Source organism: Amborella trichopoda, chromosome 3 (genome assembly GCF_054954075.1).
Source record: "Amborella trichopoda isolate Santa Cruz 75 chromosome 3, AtrichopodaSantaCruz75HAP2 v2.0, whole genome shotgun sequence".
Taxonomy (NCBI): Eukaryota; Viridiplantae; Streptophyta; class Magnoliopsida; order Amborellales; family Amborellaceae; genus Amborella; species Amborella trichopoda.
Window position 1 is genome coordinate 59,070,000 of NC_142338.1, and position 19,518 is coordinate 59,089,517.

Here is a 19,518-nt window from a genome sequence, read left to right on the forward strand (position 1 = left end):
TGGGAAAGTATTACGGTAATAAGAATATCGTAATAACAATTCAAACTATTACCTTATTTAAATTACTATAATACTCTTTGAAATTTTTATAGTGTATTGATTACCGTAAAGCTTAAAATGTATTACGTTAAAAATACTATCGTGAATGTCATTTTGATAAATAAAAAAACCGAAATTTGGGAAAAAATGTGTAGCCGAGGTTTTGAAAAGTTAGGATTCTTTTTTTCAATTTTACTAAAGTAAAGGTATGTTAGCAATAATTTCCCTTTAAAATAATTAAACCTAAAAAATATTTTTAAATTTTATAAAAAATTATTTACAAATTTGTTACTAAAAAAAAGATAAAAATGGGTCACACTTTTTAAAATGATAACAAAATCCAATAATTTAATACATAAAATAAAATAAATAAATCAACAACATACCTTTAAATATACAAATGAGTATTGTTATGCACTAGAATTTTAGAATGAATCCCTGCACCATAAGAAAATAAGTACATATAATGATCAATAGACAAAAACTATAGGGAGTAAGTCCATAGCACCCACGGTTCACCCAAAAAAAGAACCTTACGGGAAGCCACCAGAGTTCATCGGAAAATGCATATCGTATTGTTATAGGAGTTCATATAACTCAACAAAACAAAAAATATTTTTAGGAATAAATAATGGGAAAAATTTATGTAGAGCCGAGGCTCTAAACAATTAAATTTGAGCGTACCTCAAAATTTTAATTAGAATGTGTCGTTTTGATGCTTAAATATCTTCAAATTGATCATCTCGACATCAAGATGCATGGACATAAGAAAAAATTGAATTTCAAGTTTTTGAAATAGTACATTTTGTAATGCATTTTTTGATTGTCAATTTTCAAAGTTGTAAAAATTTCATAGATACATCGATCTACACTATTTTTAAAAATTTAAACTTTATAAATAAATATAAAGATATGTTTTAAGGCTACCACAAATATTTCTGGGAGTGAAACACATTTTTTGACTCTATTTTGAAGGTAGGCTCTAATTTGATTCTTTAGAGCCTAGGCGCTGAACAAACCGCACCCATAAATAATAGATCTAAAACCATGGCCAAAACTAATTTTCGTCGAAGTGGTCCCGCGGGCTTGTTCTCCTTCTTCTTCTCCAAGGCAACCTAGCTTCTTCTTCAAGGCAACCTAGCTTCTTCTTCTGCTTCGTGTGTGTTCCCGCTTCTTATCCAAGGCAACGTGGTGAGGGAGAGACAACAATGGAATGCGTTTTTGGACTCGTAGGCGATGGGTTTGCTTTGATAGCTGCTGATACATCAGCAGTTCATAGTATTTTAGTTCATAAGCAAAATGAGGACAAGATTATGATCCTTGACGCCCATAAGCTTATGGGGGCGAGTGGAGAGAGTGGAGATAGGTAAAACGCCATTCTCTCTACTAATTGTTCGTTATCTTCTCTCTGATTTTTTTTTTTTTTTTTGAAAAGCCTCTCTCTAACTCTGGTGAAAATTTTTTTGAAGCCTCTCGCTTAACACTGGTGTTGGTGTGTTGCGTATGTGATTATGTTTTTTCTGGTTATTTTTTTGTCAAATTAATCTGGCTCATGGTTGTCGAACCCTACTTTTTTCCCAGCTATTTCATGTGCTCTCTGTTAATCAAAGATTTTTCCTTCAAACCCTAGTTTGTATTTGTTACAATTTATTCCTTCGAACCCTAGTTTGTTTTTCTTACAATCCCCTGATGATTTTCCTTCAAACCCTAGTTTGTATTTATTACAATCCCCTGATGCCCCTCTATAAGTGAAACCCTAATGTTTGATCCAAAGATTCTCTTCGGGAACTTTTTCTCATATGATATTCTTTCAATCAATGCTTGATAACTTCTTCTCATATGATCTCCTTTTAATGCTTGATTTTGTTTTGGTAGGATGCTTCCTTTCAAAGATTGTATTCTCTATGCTTTCAAAATCTCCTTGAATTCTTGTTTTGCTTATTGATTGCAGAGTCCAATTCACTGAATACATTCAGAAGAATGTTCATCTTTATCAATTTCGCAATGGGATCCCCCTGACTACTGCAGCCACTGCTAACTTCACTCGTGGTGAGCTCGCCACTGCCTTGAGGAAGGTACAAACTAGGGTTCTTGTCTACATTTGTATCTGTTTGTTATGTGGTTTGGATCTGTTTTATTACTCATCACCATTGCACTAGCTATTGATAGTTATTTGTCGCAGATTAGAAAAGGCACATTGAATTTCTACTAATATTTCATGTATGAGGAGTTTTATTATACCATCTGTAATTATGGATAAATGTTTGAAATAAAATGTATTTTTTGGATTATTTTTGTTGAGAACCTTGCACCGCTGCATGATTAAGAGCTTATCATTTTTAGTATTTGAGAAGTAGAATGAAGGTTCTTATTTGAATTTTGTGGATGTTACCTGGTATGGCTTTTAAATGGAAGAGGTTCCGAAGACATGAGTCATCGTCCAAAAATCATGAAATTTGAAAACATGCAGACCACAGCACAATTCAGAGGTGAAAATATATGTTGCATTTGTCTTCATCCGATGCAAAGTAGGGAACAACACCCTGTGAAAATCTCCTTGAAGTGCACATGATAATGGACTTATTGTGGACCCATCTAATAACTTAATAGTGTTTAACGCTTCCACAAGGGGGGCATTGATTGCTCAGTGATATTATTGCCGGTTAGGATGACTTATCCTCTGCTTCCGAGGCGTTTCAAACTCCCAAAAGCCTTGAGAAGGCCTTAACTGCCACATTATTGCTTTTGTTAAGAATATTTCCTACTCATTACTGCTAGGCCTAGGGTTGCCTATCATTCTAGTGTGAAAATCGAGTTATCCTCGGGATGAATAAATCCTATGCAACTTTGTTATCTGAGCAGCTATAGTTATATTAGCAACCAACCAGCAAAACACAACAGTTGGCATTAATCTAGTGCCCCAAAGCACTTCCTTGGTTATTGTCCAAGTGGTGACTTTGTTCATGATTTGCTCTTTCGTGCTTAAAGTATTCCTTAAAAGTATTTTTGTTATTCCTTCCAAATTCCCCAATATGTGGTTGTAGTGATCAATCCTCATAGAACTCTCTCCTTGTGAGGGAGCTTGCTCCAGATGTCTGCCATTGGAGCACATGTAGACCTAGACATGATCAGAAAAAGCTCAAATCTGATCATGTATAAAGGACCATTCCTTGCCAATTTGACTGTAAATGTCTTATTGTTTGGTTTCCTCCCTCAGCATAATATGAAATTTTGCGAACCATAAGACCACTCTGCTATTTGTGATCCATCTCGAGTCCTTTAGAAAAACTAGTCATCCAAACTATGGGGTCTCCATTTCAATCATCCCTTAGAAAGACATCACCGTGAAAAAGCATATAGCCAATATGCATATTTTTTTCTTTTTGGGTAATTGACTGCAATTCATAAATTTGTGAAGTTTAAGGTATGTGATAAACCATATGCACTTGTCTTGACCTAATGGGACTCATTTGCCTGATTACTCTTTGCTTCATGGTCAATGGCATGCTTCTAGGGAATGGCCTAAATTATATCCTTTCATTCTCTCTCAAAGCATTGGTAGACTTGCGTTTTAGGATATATTGCAATAATCACCCTAATGGAGCATCTGTCTCCTAGGCCTAATCCAAAAAAATCTGTCTCCTAGGCAGCAGTTGAGAAGACCAGTCAGTGCAGAAAATGAATGGTGATAATTTTGAAGGGTCACAGACTGGATGAATTTTTGTGTGATGGAAGTTAGTTATAGCTGAGGAGAGAGGGAGGATAACTGATTACGTTGCTTAAGAAAAAACATGTAGAGAGAGAACTGAGTGTGCTATTAGGAGTGAATGGGAAAAATGTCTCTTCTCTAATGTTCAATGGTGGGAGACAAAACCATAAAAAACACGAATACAATTAATAAGCAAAAAAGATAGCAGTCTTCGGAATGGAGTGTAGCAAGATCGATGATCATAAAAATGGCTTGTTTTTTCATACAGGTTCTTGGAGTCTGATATGCAAACATATTTACTTCCATTAGCACTTTGTACCCTTTTATGGAATTGACCCGGAGCTAATTTGTTGTTACCAATTATGGATTTTCTTCCTGACTTTTGAGTCTCAGAAATTCTGCCTCCTATCATGTATCTACTACTATCAAAATTGGTATTCTAGATCTTAAATGATTCGGAATAGAAAAAGCATTTTTATTCTTAGAAAATATTATAAAGGTCAGGCCCTATTAGGGACTCTTGCACATTACATGTCTGTACACACTAACATCTCCCACCTAGTCATGAAAGTTAACTGCATCAATATGTCATAAAATTATTTCCCACTTTGTGATTTACCTTTCATACTATTATTAATAGATTACATTCTCCTCATCACCTCTAGCTTCACGTCGCTGGGATGTTCACTTTTTATCCTGTCACTGTTTGCAGCCACCTTGTTGCCTAAATGTGGGCAACTTTTAGTGCAGTCGCAATTTGGTGGGCCATCTCGGTCAACCGAGGAAGCTCCCTTGATATATACCCAATGGTTATAATCATGGATGGCATGATTGCAACACCTTTGACAGTGGGTGAAAATTTGGAAATGTTTCCAATCTACTGGCTTGATGCGACTGGAAATTGCCAAGGAATTTGAATGGCAGAATGAAGAGAAAATCCACGTGAGCCTGGACAATTCCTCATGATGAAAATCTGCCCATAAAGGATTATATATATCCTAGATGCATATTTGCAGGGTCGAAGGAATTGTGCACAATTTAATTGCGAGTGATGAATCCTTGATACTATATAAAAACCTCATGACAAGGTGCTCATCAAGGGTAAATTTGACGAGTGTCCGGAAATTCTAGTGTGTTAGTGCATTTGCTCATGTTTGGCCATGTTCCCTCATGGCACCATTACTTTCATATTGGAGCTCTTCGGTAATTCCCTTGAAAATAGGGAGTTGACTTGTTTTGTCTTTCTGTTATCGTCCTTCTGTGATATAAAATATTTTAGATGCTTACAGTTCAAAAAAAAATAAAAATAAAAATTGAAAGCTTATTTTCTACTCTAGTGGATGAACACAAGGAAATGAAATTCTCAAGGGCTGTTTATTAGAAGGTCTTCAAATAATTTGAACATCAGCAATGAGCAAATTGACTTGAGCTTCCCCCCATAAGGGGGGATCAAGATAGGTTAATTGAAGCTTATTTTTATGTGAGCCACTCTCCAGGTATATGTTCATGTAAAGTTTAGTGAATTTAAGATAGAATATTTTAATTTATGGTAGGTTGGAGAATGGGAGAATGAGCTCTATTGAGTTCTGTTAGTGATAGGGAAAGGTGATTGGATGTGTAAATGGAGGTGGAAACATTGCAGAACAAGTCACCAAAAGCTAGAAGTTCGAGTTGATGAAGAAGGATAGGATTGATTGTCTCAAATGGATGTGCTTGAGTAATGGATTGGAAGATTGTCTGGTGATTGGGTGCTGAGGTCTCCTAGTTCAGTGGGATAGCGTTTAAAAATTGATTTCATTGCTTCATATTACTTCTCTTCAAGGAGACGTGAATGTATGATTGATGAAGCATGAATATGTGATTTTTAAGGCTGTTCCCTCTTTCACCTTTATTGAATGCTTTTAGTTGCATAGCGTGTTGTATGCCCCACCTCTTTTGTGCATCTAGGTTCTTGCATACTTGGCTGCAGGTCATCTTGCTGCAGGATAACGTCTCCTTTAACTAGAATTCAAGCCATCCTGTTCATGGGCTCATTTCCGCTACAAGTCATTTATTGATTAGGATGCTGCAGGTTATCTAGCTGCAGGATACCGTCTCCTTAAATTGAACTCAAGCCATCCTGTTCATGCGATCATGTCCTCTACATGTCATTTATTGATTAGGATGCTTGGCTTTAATGGATGAATTATACTCACATGATTCACATACTTGTATGTGGTATTTAGCTTCGATTGAACTTTGTTTTTTTCCCGTGTGTCTTTTATGTGATTCCATGTGCTTGCGTTCAGTTCTACTTCCCTTATGAGACGTGAAGTCCCTTGGTTTTGTAATGGAGCGCTTATCAATGAACAAATTGAGTTCTTCCCCTCATTCTCTTTGGGAGGGTTTCATGGCTTGAGAGACAGAGAGGCTCAGTTATATTCGGAATCCTGATGGGGCTTTGACTATTGCACCTATGAAATCCATTGGATATCTGATAGTGGGTTTCTAATTCTCGATGTGCTGATCAGGTATGTAGAGAGACTCCTATTCTAAAAGGTATAAGAAGTGGTGGGGAAGAATTCCTAGGTGGAAGGTGGTGCTGGAATTAAATAATCTGTGACTAGAAGGGGGTATGGGGTATAATCAAATGCCCTCCAAACCATTTCTTTATTGTGAGTGTAAGGGATATTATCAGTAACTAGAAAGCCATTTCTCTACTGAATCCAATCCATTTCTCACCTCTGGGATGCGCATGCATGCACACACGCCAACTACCAGGAAAAAAAAGGAAAAAAAATAACTATAGCTGCATAAATCTGACTCATTAAATATGTGAACACCGAACAAAATGACATCTAGATACGTCAGGGATTTGGGATTTTGCTTTTTGCAATATCCATGAAGTTTCACGAGTATTCCGTTCCATTATTTGTGAAGTGTAAGCATTTGAATTTGAGGAATAAGAATTCTAGAGTCCTGTTGGTTGCATGTATTGCTCCTTGTCTGGTCTTTCTCTATCATATTGCTTTTTGTTTTTCCTTCGTTCGATAAGTAATATTGCTGTTATGGTTGCATTTGTCTTTGATCTCAGGGTGTTGATATTTGTATCAGTGCTTCAGTCTTTGATCTCAGGGTGTTGAATTATACTCACATGATTCACATACTTGTATGTGGTATTTAGCTTCGATTGAACTTTGTTTTTTTCCCGTGTGTCTTTTATGTGATTCCATGTGCTTGCGTTCAGTTCTACTTCCCTTATGAGACGTGAAGTCCCTTGGTTTTGTAATGGAGCGCTTATCAATGAACAAATTGAGTTCTTCCCCTCATTCTCTTTGGGAGGGTTTCATGGCTTGAGAGACAGAGAGGCTCAGTTATATACGGAATCCTGATGGGGCTTTGACTATTGCACCTATGAAATCCATTGGATATCTGATAGTGGGTTTCTAATTCTCGATGTGCTGATCAGGTATGTAGAGAGACTCCTATTCTAAAAGGTATAAGAAGTGGTGGGGAAGAATTCCTAGGTGGAAGGTGGTGCTGGAATTAAATAATCTGTGACTAGAAGGGGGTATGGGGTATAATCAAATGCCCTCCAAACCATTTCTTTATTGTGAGTGTAAGGGATATTATCAGTAACTAGAAAGCCATTTCTCTACTGAATCCAATCCATTTCTCACCTCTGGGATGCGCATGCATGCACACACGCCAACTACCAGGAAAAAAAAGGAAAAAAAATAACTATAGCTGCATAAATCCGACTCATTAAATATGTGAACACCGAACAAAATGACATCTAGATACGTCAGGGATTTGGGATTTTGCTTTTTGCAATATCCATGAAGTTTCACGAGTATTCCGTTCCATTATTTGTGAAGTGTAAGCATTTGAATTTGAGGAATAAGAATTCTAGAGTCCTGTTGGTTGCATGTATTGCTCCTTGTCTGGTCTTTCTCTATCATATTGCTTTTTGTTTTTCCTTCGTTCGATAAGTAATATTGCTGTTATGGTTGCATTTGTCTTTGATCTCAGGGTGTTGATATTTGTATCAGTGCTTCAGAAGTTTACTAAATTAACAATACAATAGAGAGAAATTTTTGTATCTCGATTCCTTTTGTTTTTTCTTTTTTTATAGGTTGGGCACGGCAGTTCTACTCTCTATAATCAGTTTATATCTATGATTCATAATAATCTTTTTCCCATGCAGAACCCTTACTTTGTGAACATCCTCCTAGCTGGCTATGACAAAGAGACGGGTCCATCTCTCTACTTCATTGACTACATAGCTACCCTCCACAAAGTTGATAAGGGGGCATTTGGATACGGATCTTACTTTTCTCTGGCAATGATGGATCGTCACTATCACAGGGGCATGTCCTTGGAAAAGGCTGTGGACCTAGTCGACAAATGCATAGTGGAGATTCGGTCCAGACTTGTAGTGGCTCCCCCCAATTTTGTCATTAAAATCGTGGACAAAGATGGAGCGAGAGAGTATGCATGGCGGGAAACCGTGAAAGATGCAGGTGCCCCGCTTCCCTCTTCTTAAAGACTAACATGATATCTAGGTTCATTTCGCACTCTTAAAAACAAGAGGATGTATGTTTGAATTGTGCTCTTGTTTTGGATAGAATGGGATTTATAAAATTTCAGTTTGATTGCTTAGAATGTTTTAAGCCTTGATGATGTGGAGGATTATTTTTCTTTCTAAACTGTGGGTGATATTTGCATAAGAAATATATAAGGGCAAACTGTTCTTATACTCTTGAAATCGCGAATTGGTGACAGTAAAATTGCTTGAAAAGCGGTTGGGTGGGGTAGGTGGTGTCTCTGACCAGCTGAGAGAGAGAGAGAGAGAGAGAGAGTGGCTTAAGCATATCATATGCCAGTGTGTATATTGCGTCGTGCTATTCCCGGATTATATCATCAGGTTTTTAGTATGGGATTGGAAGTCTTTTGGGCGAGAAAAAGTCCCTGCATTTTTGGACAATGAAGGTAAAGAACTTCAAAATACATCCAAATTAGATTAAAAGTTTTCAATTTAAGATAATTTTGTTATAGGAGAAACCACTATAATGACGAGTAAAAGATTATGGGAAGGCAGTCCCTTGTTTTTTAGCTCTAGTGGGGGGACCTTTTCTTTAATATGACCTTCAGAACCGGCTGATCGGACTGGGCAACCACCGGTTTGAATGTTACTCGGCATATTTAGGTTTTGCAGTTTGGGAAAAAGACTGATGATAATGAAGAATTTGGGACCGCTAAAGTGACCGGTCAATTTACAATTAGTTCGATTGTTGGTTTGATCTAGTAGTTTTACTCGGGATGAGGTTGTACGATGTACAACTGGTGAACACTACATGTTTAAATGAATGATTAAAATTTGAGCAAAATGCCCATTATAAAAAGTTATTATATAAAGTAAAAAAGTTATTCTATAGAGGAAAAATGTTTATATAAAGTGTCCCCGGCTCACCATTGCAGTAAGGTGTACCTTTGAAAATCTCTAGAGAGTGTTATGCGGTTAGAAAACTCTCCAATTGATTATCTCAACCTCGAGAACTCTCCAATTGATTATCTCAACCTCGAATTGTATGAATATAAAAAAAAAATTGAGTTCTAAAAATATTACATCTTATAACAAGTTATTTGGACTACTCGATGTTATAACATCTTATAACAAGTTATTTGCATTTATTTTTAAGATTTTGAAGTGTTTATAGATTTGTTCGATCTGCGATTTTTAAAATTTTAAATTTCATAACTAAAGACAAATGTAGATTTTCTTGCCAGCCCGAAGGCTTTTGACATCAAAACTATATCTCCATGCAAAATTTTGAGGTACGCCTTATTTCAATGAATAAGGTCACAGCGGCTCAAATGTATTTTATTTTTAATTTTTATGCTATAAATTATTTTGAAATGAAATTTGGGCCATGCATGCATCTAATATGCTAAAAATAATGGAAATATTTTTATGGGAAAAGTTTATATAAGGTTGTAACCTTAAAATGTAGAATTAGAGATGCCCCTCAAAAATCGATCGGAAATATTGTTTTAATGTTGAAAAAGCCCTTTAATCAATCATCTCGACATCGAAATCTATGAATATGAAAAAACAAAGTTTTTTAATATCAGAAATAGTGCATCTTGGAACGTATTATCTAGACCATCCATTTTCGAGATTTTTATATATTTATAAATCTACTGAATTTTAACTATTTTTGGAATTTAAAATTTTCTAATTAGGTATTAAAATAGATTTTAAAATAATACTAAGAATTTTTTACAACAAAATTATATGTTATGATTAAATTTTAAGGTACGCCTTAATTGGATTGTTTAAGGTTGCAACCTTATAGAAACCGCACCCATTTTTTATAGTATAAAATTATACCCTTGAAATTTCAAAGGGTTTTTGGTCATTTTATTTAAGGGACCAGAATGATTGTAACCTCTATGTTCAAAAGATAAATGGTCTATTTGTAGACAATCCAAAAAATAGCCCAAATTCCACTCAATGATATTTTGTTAAAAAAATAAAAAATCAAGGAGTGCTTTAGCATATGACACAATATAAGTGATCCCAGCCATGGGTCTCGTATACATTATACGGGTGGGATCACATACAAAACTTTTCCTTTATAAATTTCACCCTTATATAGAATTTTCCTTTATATAAATGGTATTAAACAAACTTTTTTTTTTATACAAGGGATTATATGCAATGAAACCATTTATCTTTGATACAAGGTGGTTACAATTATTTACAAACATCCAATATGAAATTTGATAGTTTGGATGTATTACAAAGTTCAAAAAATTTTCATTTGAAGTTTGAGCTTGGTCAATGGAATAATTACAACCACCCAATTTCACATTCAATTGTCAATATTAATTTGACCACCTTGTACCAAAGGTAAATAGTCTCATTCTATACTTTCCTTTTATATAATGGAAAAAGTTTATATAAGGTTCCAATCTTAAAATGTAGAACTACGGATGCACCTCAAAAATCTATCAGAAAATGCTGTTTTAATGTTGAAAAACCATGTGATTGATCATCTCGACATCAAGATGTATGACTACGAAAAATAAAAAGATTTTGAGTCTCAAAAATAGTGCATCTTACAACATATTATCTACACCATTCATTTTCAATATTTTCATATGTTTATAGCTCTACTTGATTTTAACCATTTTTTAAATTTAAAATTTTATAATTAGATATAAAAATAGATTTTAAGATAATCCTAAAAATATTTTACATCAAAATTATATATTATGATAAAATATGAAGATGCACCTTAGTTGGATTATTTAAGATTGCAACCTTATGAATACCACACCAATATATAATTGACCTTAAGAAGAGTATTCTAAACAAGAATTCAGAAACAGTGAAAAGGCACCTAAAGCTTTTGCCTTTTACCTTGCTGCTTACATTACAAGAAAGAAACATCGACTTTTTCCATCATTCTTGAACAAATTTGCTTATCCTAATACTTAAGGAAGTTCGTTCTATGCCATTTTTCTTACTCTTACTCTAGCTTCTCTCTCTCTCTCTCTCTCTCTTTCTATCTCAAAATCCTCTCTCTCTAACCATATTTTTACCTTACTCTCTCCTATCTCTTGTGTGCTTTCTCTCTGACTTATTTCTCTCTCTAAATGTATCATTTCTATCTAACTCCTTGATCTACCTTTCTCTCTCAAGCTCCTTTTTTTCTAAATGTTTATTTTTTATTTCTAACACCTTTCTCTAGGTCTTTTCACTCTAATCCTATCCTTTGGTTTTCTAAGTTCATTGACCTTCACTCTACCTCTTTTCTCTACGTCCCTTTTCTCTCTCTGATGGGTGTATTCCCTTTCTATTCCTTTTTTTTATAAGATTACGAAGCTTTATTCAAAAATGGAGTAAAGCATAAATTATAATACATAGCCCCTACAATTTCTTAAGAGATTAAATAAATACCCCTCTTTAGCTAGCAAGTCTGCCACTTCATTTGCATATCAATAGACATCATTGAACGATACCTCCATACCTCTTCATAAATCAACAATTTTTGCCCATATTAGAAAAAGTTGCCCAGGGGATTTGCTCTTATTGGTACACTGATTTATGACATTTTGAGAGCCCTCTTCAACCAAACAATGGATTCCCCAAAAATTTATCCTTCAGTAACTTTAAACCATGTAAAGCTGCCCGAATGATCCTATATATAAGGGTCTATAGGGTTGGGATTAAGCTAAAGAGAATAAGCTCCAATCTAAATCGCCGAATGATCCTTTGTATAGGGGTCTATGGGGTTGGGAGTCAAATATGACTATCATATGGGCCACATGATCCTATATATAAAGAACTTTAGGGGGAATTGAGTTGGGATCCATACTATCTTAAAACTGGTTTAGTCTGAACATTTTCCATTCAAATTAGAGATCTAAATCGAAATTACCAGACTCATGTGAAAAGTCAAGTTTCTCACTGTGGTGATAGGTTGGTCAAAAATTTAGTATTGTAGACACCCCATTGTTGAATTGATTTGGTGTTCCAATTTGCCTTCAAACCTAAAAATATTGCTCAAAATAGGTCTAATTCACCTAAAAACCCTGCTATAGACCACAATGAACCAAATGATCTAAAGGTGATTATATTCTGAAGTCCCATGCTCTGGTACAACCATGTGTGGCATGGTTCCACCAAGGGATGAAGAGACATGTGCCCCCACTTGGCTTTGCCGCGTTCTAGAAGCCTTTCCAAATCGAATTGGTAAACTTTGGATTTAAAATTTCAGCTTTCAAAATTCAATTTGTTTTAAATATTCTTTATTTTCTCATCTCTAAATATAGCAAGGAACTATTTATTTAAATTAAGGGATTCTATACTGTGAGACTACTTTTTTTTGATACAATGAGGTCACAATCATTCAAAATTATTAGATGTCAAATCTTAATGCTTAGGTTGCGGTGCATAGATTGAAAATTTTTCTTTTGAACTTTGAACTTGATTAATGACATATTCACAAACATCTTATCTTAAATTTAACAGTTATTGGTAATTATGATCTCCTTGCATCAAAGATAAATATTCTTATTTTGTATTTTACCTTAAATTAAAGGTTCTCAATTTTCATAACTCAAAATATTTAGGAAAAAATGAAGTTTCATATTTTAGAGAGGCTGAATTGAAAATACTTTAACTTTAATTTTGGAAATTTCCCTTTAAAATCCATTAGTCAAGGCATGTTCAGTACACATGAAGATATTTTCAAGTGAAAGAACTGCCTCCAATTGATGTGAAAAACTCTCATATCTAATCACTAGGGGGAGTTCTTAATGGAAGTATTTCACGCGTACTGACGTGCCCTTAGGGTTTATTGACTTTGAAATCAATGAAAATGTCAATCAATTTGGTGGGGGTTGTGTGCCACGTATTATGGCGACTGTGAGGCGGGGTCCAATACGTGGCATGACCGGAAAGATGGCCCACACTGCCCATTTTGGAGAGGTAATAAATTAGTGTTTGCCATATATAATTACCCACTTTTCAACCTGATTTGGGACCCAATTGGTGCTTTTCTTAAATAATCCTAATTTCCAAAACTTTTGCCCTAACCATCTTTGCTCCCTAAAATCCCAGCACCACAGGCATACCAAAAGCCCAAAGCTAAGCATCAAAACCTTGACCCATCCAAGAACCATTGGAAACCCTAGATTGTCAATCCTTACCAGTATTTCAATCTCAACCAAGTCAATCAATCTAGACATTTATATTCAATTCAATTTCAAGTCCAAGTAAGTAATATTCAAAATTGGAGAGGATTTAGTCAAAATTTGCCGATTTGATCTGGGCCCCAACTCCAAGTGCCTGACCAGTAGGCCCAACTAAGTAAGTTTTTCATCATTTTCTTTGATTTTGTCATCTTCTCTCCATTTTTTATGTTCTTGTTTGATTCTTATATTTAAATTATCAAGTTTTAAGTGAGAGACTGGCGCAGTCAGTGATTCACATAAAAGACAATGGATCATAATTTGGTTGTTCATTATAATCTTAGTTTTCACTAATCACATAAAAGACAATGGATCATAATTTGGTTGTTCATTATAATCTTAGTTTTCACTAATCCAAGGTCTAAATCTTAGCTAACACATATCATAGATGAGAGATCTTGGACTTCTTATATCAGATTTGGGTATAAACACCCACTGAACACGTTCAGTAACAAAACATATAAAAAGAAAAAGAAAAAAACTTTGGCCCAAACCCAAATCTAAATTGCAACCCCTTATGGCTCAACTAGCTGTACATGTTATGAACATGTGGTGGAAAGATTTGGCTAGAAAAATAAAAGTAAAAAGATTGGCGCAATCCAAAATCTCAACTGCGGCCTACCATAGTTCCATTGGTTGCGCTTGTATGTGTATGTGTCTGTGTGTAAGTCTCAATCAAACACAAATTGAAAGCACCCTAAAAGGCCCCTAAGTCTTTTACCCTTCAATGTTCTCTCAAGGCTTAAGGAACTTTCCTGGCTTGATAGCCATTGAGAATCTTGTCTCAAAGGTATTGGGTAACTAAAAAAACCCCTCTTGGCCATACCTCATGAGCTGTACTTTACCATATATTGGAAAAATGCTCAAATAAATGGTGAAATGCTATATTTACTTTTAAATACCCTGTAAAATATTAATATCTTTATTTATTGGGAAATATACCTAAATATTCATATTTTAGGATATTTAAAAAAATGTCCAAGAAACTTTTGAAATTTATATTAATGTCCCTTTTTCCGTTTACTTTATTCTTTCCAAAATGCCTTTTAGTTTGGTACTCTTGCAAAAACACTATTAGGTACTGATATTACCAAATGTATTCATGTTTTTAATAAAGTTTGGTACAACAAAAAAAAAAAAACCGATAAATTGATTCTTTTAAGTTTTAAATGTTTAGTACTCTCAGTATTGAACTATTGTTTTTTTTCTTATGTTAAGCGCTCTTAATACTGAGTATTCCGGGTAGGCACACCAGAGTCATGTACAAAAGCTCAAAAAGGGTGGATTTTTTTTTGTTTTTAAAAATGTGCAAAAAAAAAAGTCTAAAAATAAAGAAAAATCCATAAAAAGTAAATTAAACAAATAACAACACCCAAAGTCTAAAAAGGATGGGAAAAAGCATATAAATGATTGAATATGGAAAAAAATTAATTTATAAGTGGAAAGAAATAAAAAAAATCCAAAAAAAGAGAAAAATACAAAAACTATAGCATATGATAAGAAAAACCTGCAAATCATCATTAAAAAAATTAAAATTGTTTAACCATATTTATATATTGATTTAGTAAAAAACCATATATATTTTTTAATATATATTCCTAATTTGTAACCAGGAATCATCTCGCCAAAGTGCTACGGCCAAAGTAACTCGACCAAGTTTTAAAACCTTGGGTAAGCTCAACTTTAAAAGTTATAACAGTAATAACAGACTATCATCAATTAGATATGTATCAAGATCACCTGTAAATGACAAATACCACACATTAATCAAGTGAAAAGTTAGAATCTTTATTACACAGCCCAAGAACACAAACCAAATGTCCAAATAGGGATAATCCCTAACTTTTATGTAAAAAGTCAAATTAATAACTTTATTGTTTTAACATGGAAATATGAATATTATAACGTCTATAAAATGATAAGAGACGGGATTTGTCCCTGCTAAAAAATGTCCCCCCCCCCTCTCCCCCTTCTCTAAAATAAATTTGAGCCTATATATATAATGATTTTATAGGACCCTCCCCCACCCATATGTGTAGGACGTCAAATGATCACCATTAAAGTTGGCACAGATCTCTAAAAAAGTTATCACATGAGTGTAGGATTTGATATTTCTAAAGATCTGTGTCAAATTTAATGGTGATCATTTTGGGTCCTACACACATAGGTATGAGATAGTCTCATAGGATCATTACTTATATATATATATATATATATATATATATATACCCTCCCCCACTCATATGTGTAGGACGTCAAAGGATCACCATTAAAGTTGGCACAAATCTCTAGAAAAGCTATCACATGGGTGTAGGATTCGATTTTTCTAGAGATCTATGTCAAATTTAATGGTGATCATTTTGGGTCCTACACACATAGGTGTGAGAGGGTCTCATAAAATCATTATATATATATATATATATATATATATATATATTGAAAAGGTTTATATAGAGCCCACCTAAAAAAATTCTGTAGATGAGGTTGTTTTGATGCCCAAATATCTTCAAATTGATCATCTCAACATCAAGATGCATAAACATGAGAATAAAGTGGATTTCAAGTTTTGGAAATAGTGCATCTTATAATGCATTTTTTAATCGTCAAATTTCAAGATTTTTAAGCTTTCATAGTTCTGCTCGATCTACACTATCGATTCTGATAACTTTACTAGGTCGAACTAGCTTTAAAAATTTTTTTTTTTATGTTTGACTCAAATGGGCATTCTCATCAAATTGACTTAAAAAATTCACTAAGGCATCAATGCAAATAAAATAGTAACAAGGTTTATCGTGTGGATAGATAAATATTAGGGGGATCTATGGGTAGAAAATTCAATGTAGGAAGTTAATTTAATTTTATCCATAGGAATTTCAATTCTTAAAAATGGTGCGAGTTAGTTCAAGATGAAGGTTACAAAATGGCAAGATGTAGGCTTAAAATGACATAGTTGGAAGTAGTAACAAAAGATGTGGAGATTAATGTTCTCATTGAGGGTAAGATCCTTGATAGAATAGAATAGCGGACTAGGATTCGTGTAGTCGACCCGAAATAATTGGAAAGAAACGTTGATGATGATGGTAATGACAAAGTATTAAACATGATGCATCTTGTAATACAGTATATAAACAGTTAATTTTCATGATTTTTAGGTATTTAAAAACCTGCTTAATCTGCATTACTTGCGTTGCTTTAAATTTAACAATTATTGGCAAAGACAAATATTCAAGTCATCAACACTAGAACTTTATCTTCCAACATAATTCAAAGGTGCACCGTACTTTTATTATTTAAAATAAACACTTCATACAAACCACAACCACTACATAAAATAGGAAAGATATTTTTAATTTGTACTAACCATTTGACGTTAGGGAATATTAGCTCAAATAACAAAAAGCCAAAAGATATTATACCAATCTTTATAAGCATAAACCGATCAGAAGCGAAGTATGGCGCTGTCACTTTGGTCAAATTCGGATCGCTTCAACTGCTTCGGTCAAATTTAGACTGCTTCGGACATGCTTCAACTAGCAAAGAATTCACTATATAAATGTAATTTGTTAATTTTTTTCTATTATATATATATATATATATATATATATATATATATATATATATATATTAATTTTTTAATAAAATCTAAAGTCTTCTCTTGAATCGACCGAAACATTAAATTTCTTCATTTTTCTCACCAAACTGAAAAAGATTCTGAAGCGAATATGACAATATTGTATTATACTCTCCTAGGAGTATTGCCTCCCTTAAGTAAAATTCTACTCATGATTAATCTTAGAACCCTAAATTCTAAGGATATAACCTCTTCAACCCCTAAATCAACATCAAATCAACATCAACGAAAAAGATTTTCTAATTGCACCTTCTATGCACTTGAAAAAAAAGGTATTCTCTCAAGATTGAATATAGACTACCCGACAATTTTTAGACAGTGAGATCCGAATATAAGGAAACTTAAAATTCAAATATTTTATTTTAAAAATAATAATTCTTAGGGGGCACCTAGAATTTCAGATTAAAAAAATATCCTAAATAAGTTTTCTTGGCGGGGGATTAGATGCATGCTACATGCTCCCACAGGAGCACTATAGGCGCCAAAAAAATGTTCAAGTTGAAACGAGGAGGAGCAAAGCAATTTCACCCTCAATAGGGTTGGCAAAGGACTAGAACCCGGCATGTTGGGCATGGCTCCACGTGGATCCGACCCGAATAGTTGCATTACATAAATAATATATAATTTATAACATTTTAATAATATTTAAATAAAGGAAAAGTTTATATAGAAAAACAATCAAATTAGAGGTACCTCAAAATTTTCACTAGAAGAGGTTGTTTTGATGCTCAAATGTCATCAAATTGATCATCTCGACATCAACATACCTGGATATGAAAAAAAATGGATTTCAAGTTTTGAAAATAGTGCATCTTATAACGTATTTTTCGACAGTCAATTTTCAAGGTTTTCAAGTTTTAATAGATTTGTTCGATCTACACTATTTTTTAAGCTTTAAATTTTATAATTAAAGACAAAACTATATTTTAAGGCTATCACAAAGATTTCCAGTATTAAAATCACATTTCTCGATACTATTTGAAGGTGCGCTTTATTTTGATTATTTATAGCCTCAGCTCTATTGCACCCAATAAATAATACGTGTATATTTAAATAAATATATATGGGCAATGATTTCATTCAACGGTTGTATCATAGTATAATGCAACGACACTTCTAGAAAACCATGTTTGTGATATATATATGACCCAAAATTTTGCACACACACTTTCTTTATCATAATAATCAATTCCAAACAAAAAAAAATTCAACTTGAATCTTAATTATGTTCAAAATGACTCCCCTCCAAAAACGACTCTAGTCCATTCATTTGGTGAACTTCAAAATCTTAGCTTTTATAAACTCAATATCTTTTTTTTTCTTTTTTCACGTTGTTCATCTAATGGTAATAAAACCATCCAAAAAAATTGGAAATGAAAAACTTCTTCCAAGGCCTAGATGTAAGCATCTCACCAAAATGAACGGCCTATGTTAATTGGGCTAAAAAAATACTTTCTAGGTTGTGTTTTTCAAATTTTTCTCTTTTGTGATTATTCATTACAATGAAATGAGTGTATATTTCAAAATTTGGATCAAATAAATGGACATAATAGTTTTTGAAGATTGTTGCATTATATTACTATACAACCGTTGTATAAAATCATTGCGCAATATATATATATATATATATATATATATATGGGGAAAAGTTTATTTAGAGCCCAGGTTCTAAACAATCAAATTAGAACCTACATAAAAAATTCCACTATAAGAGGTTGTTTTGATGTCCAAATATCCTCAAATTGATCATCTCGACATCAAGATGCATGGATTTTGAGAAAAAAATAGATTTCGGGACTTGAAAAAAAAATAAAAAAAAAAATAAAAATAAAATAAATAAATATATATATATATATATATATATATATATATATAGAGAGAGAGAGAGAGAGAGAGAGAGAGAGAGAGAGCAATGATCCAATGCAACAATTGTATCATAGTATAATGCAACGACACTTATAGAAAATCATGTTTGTGGTATTTGTATGATCCCAAATTTTGCACATACACTCTCTTCATCTGAATAATAAATTCCCCTAAAAAAAAGTTCAATTTGAACCCTAGATATCGTTAAAATGAGTTCCCTCTAAAAATGAATTTAGACCATTCATTTTGTGAATTTCAATATCTTAGCCTTTGTAAAGTCAAAATCATTTTTTTCTTTTTAAACATTGTTTATCTAATGGTAATAAAGCTATGAAAAAGAATGGAAATGAAAACATCCTTCAAGGCCTAGATCTAAACATCTCACCAAAATAAACGGCCTATGTTAATTGGGCTAAAAAATACTTCCAGGTTGTGGTTTCAATTTTTTTTTTTTTTTTTGTGATTGTTGAGAATGAAAAAAAATGTATATTTCAAATTTTGGATCAAACAAATGGTCATAAAATGATTT

At 33.5% G+C, this 19,518-nt stretch overlaps 1 protein-coding gene across 1 annotated transcript; it reads left to right on the forward strand.

Moving 5' to 3' along the window:
• Window positions 1-1,059: 1,059 nt before the first annotated feature.
• Window positions 1,060-8,392, forward strand: LOC18429669 (proteasome subunit beta type-2-B). Its single transcript, XM_006838952.4, has 3 exons — window positions 1,060-1,405; window positions 1,991-2,114; window positions 7,935-8,392. Exons 1-3 carry the CDS (start codon window positions 1,248-1,250, stop codon window positions 8,271-8,273), a joined length of 621 nt encoding a protein of 206 aa, XP_006839015.1. The 5' UTR covers window positions 1,060-1,247; the 3' UTR covers window positions 8,274-8,392.
• The last annotated feature ends 11,126 nt before the right edge of the window (window positions 8,393-19,518 follow it).

Bases quoted from the DNA above. Each gene is read 5' to 3' on its own strand.
- LOC18429669 (XM_006838952.4), top strand. From the start codon at position 1,248: ATGGAATGCGTTTTTGGACTCGTAGGCGATGGGTTTGCTTTGATAGCT. The intron at 1,406-1,990 runs GTAAAACGCCAT...TATTGATTGCAG, and splicing joins AGTGGAGAGAGTGGAGATAG to AGTCCAATTCACTGAATACA. The intron at 2,115-7,934 runs GTACAAACTAGG...TTTCCCATGCAG, and splicing joins TCGCCACTGCCTTGAGGAAG to AACCCTTACTTTGTGAACAT.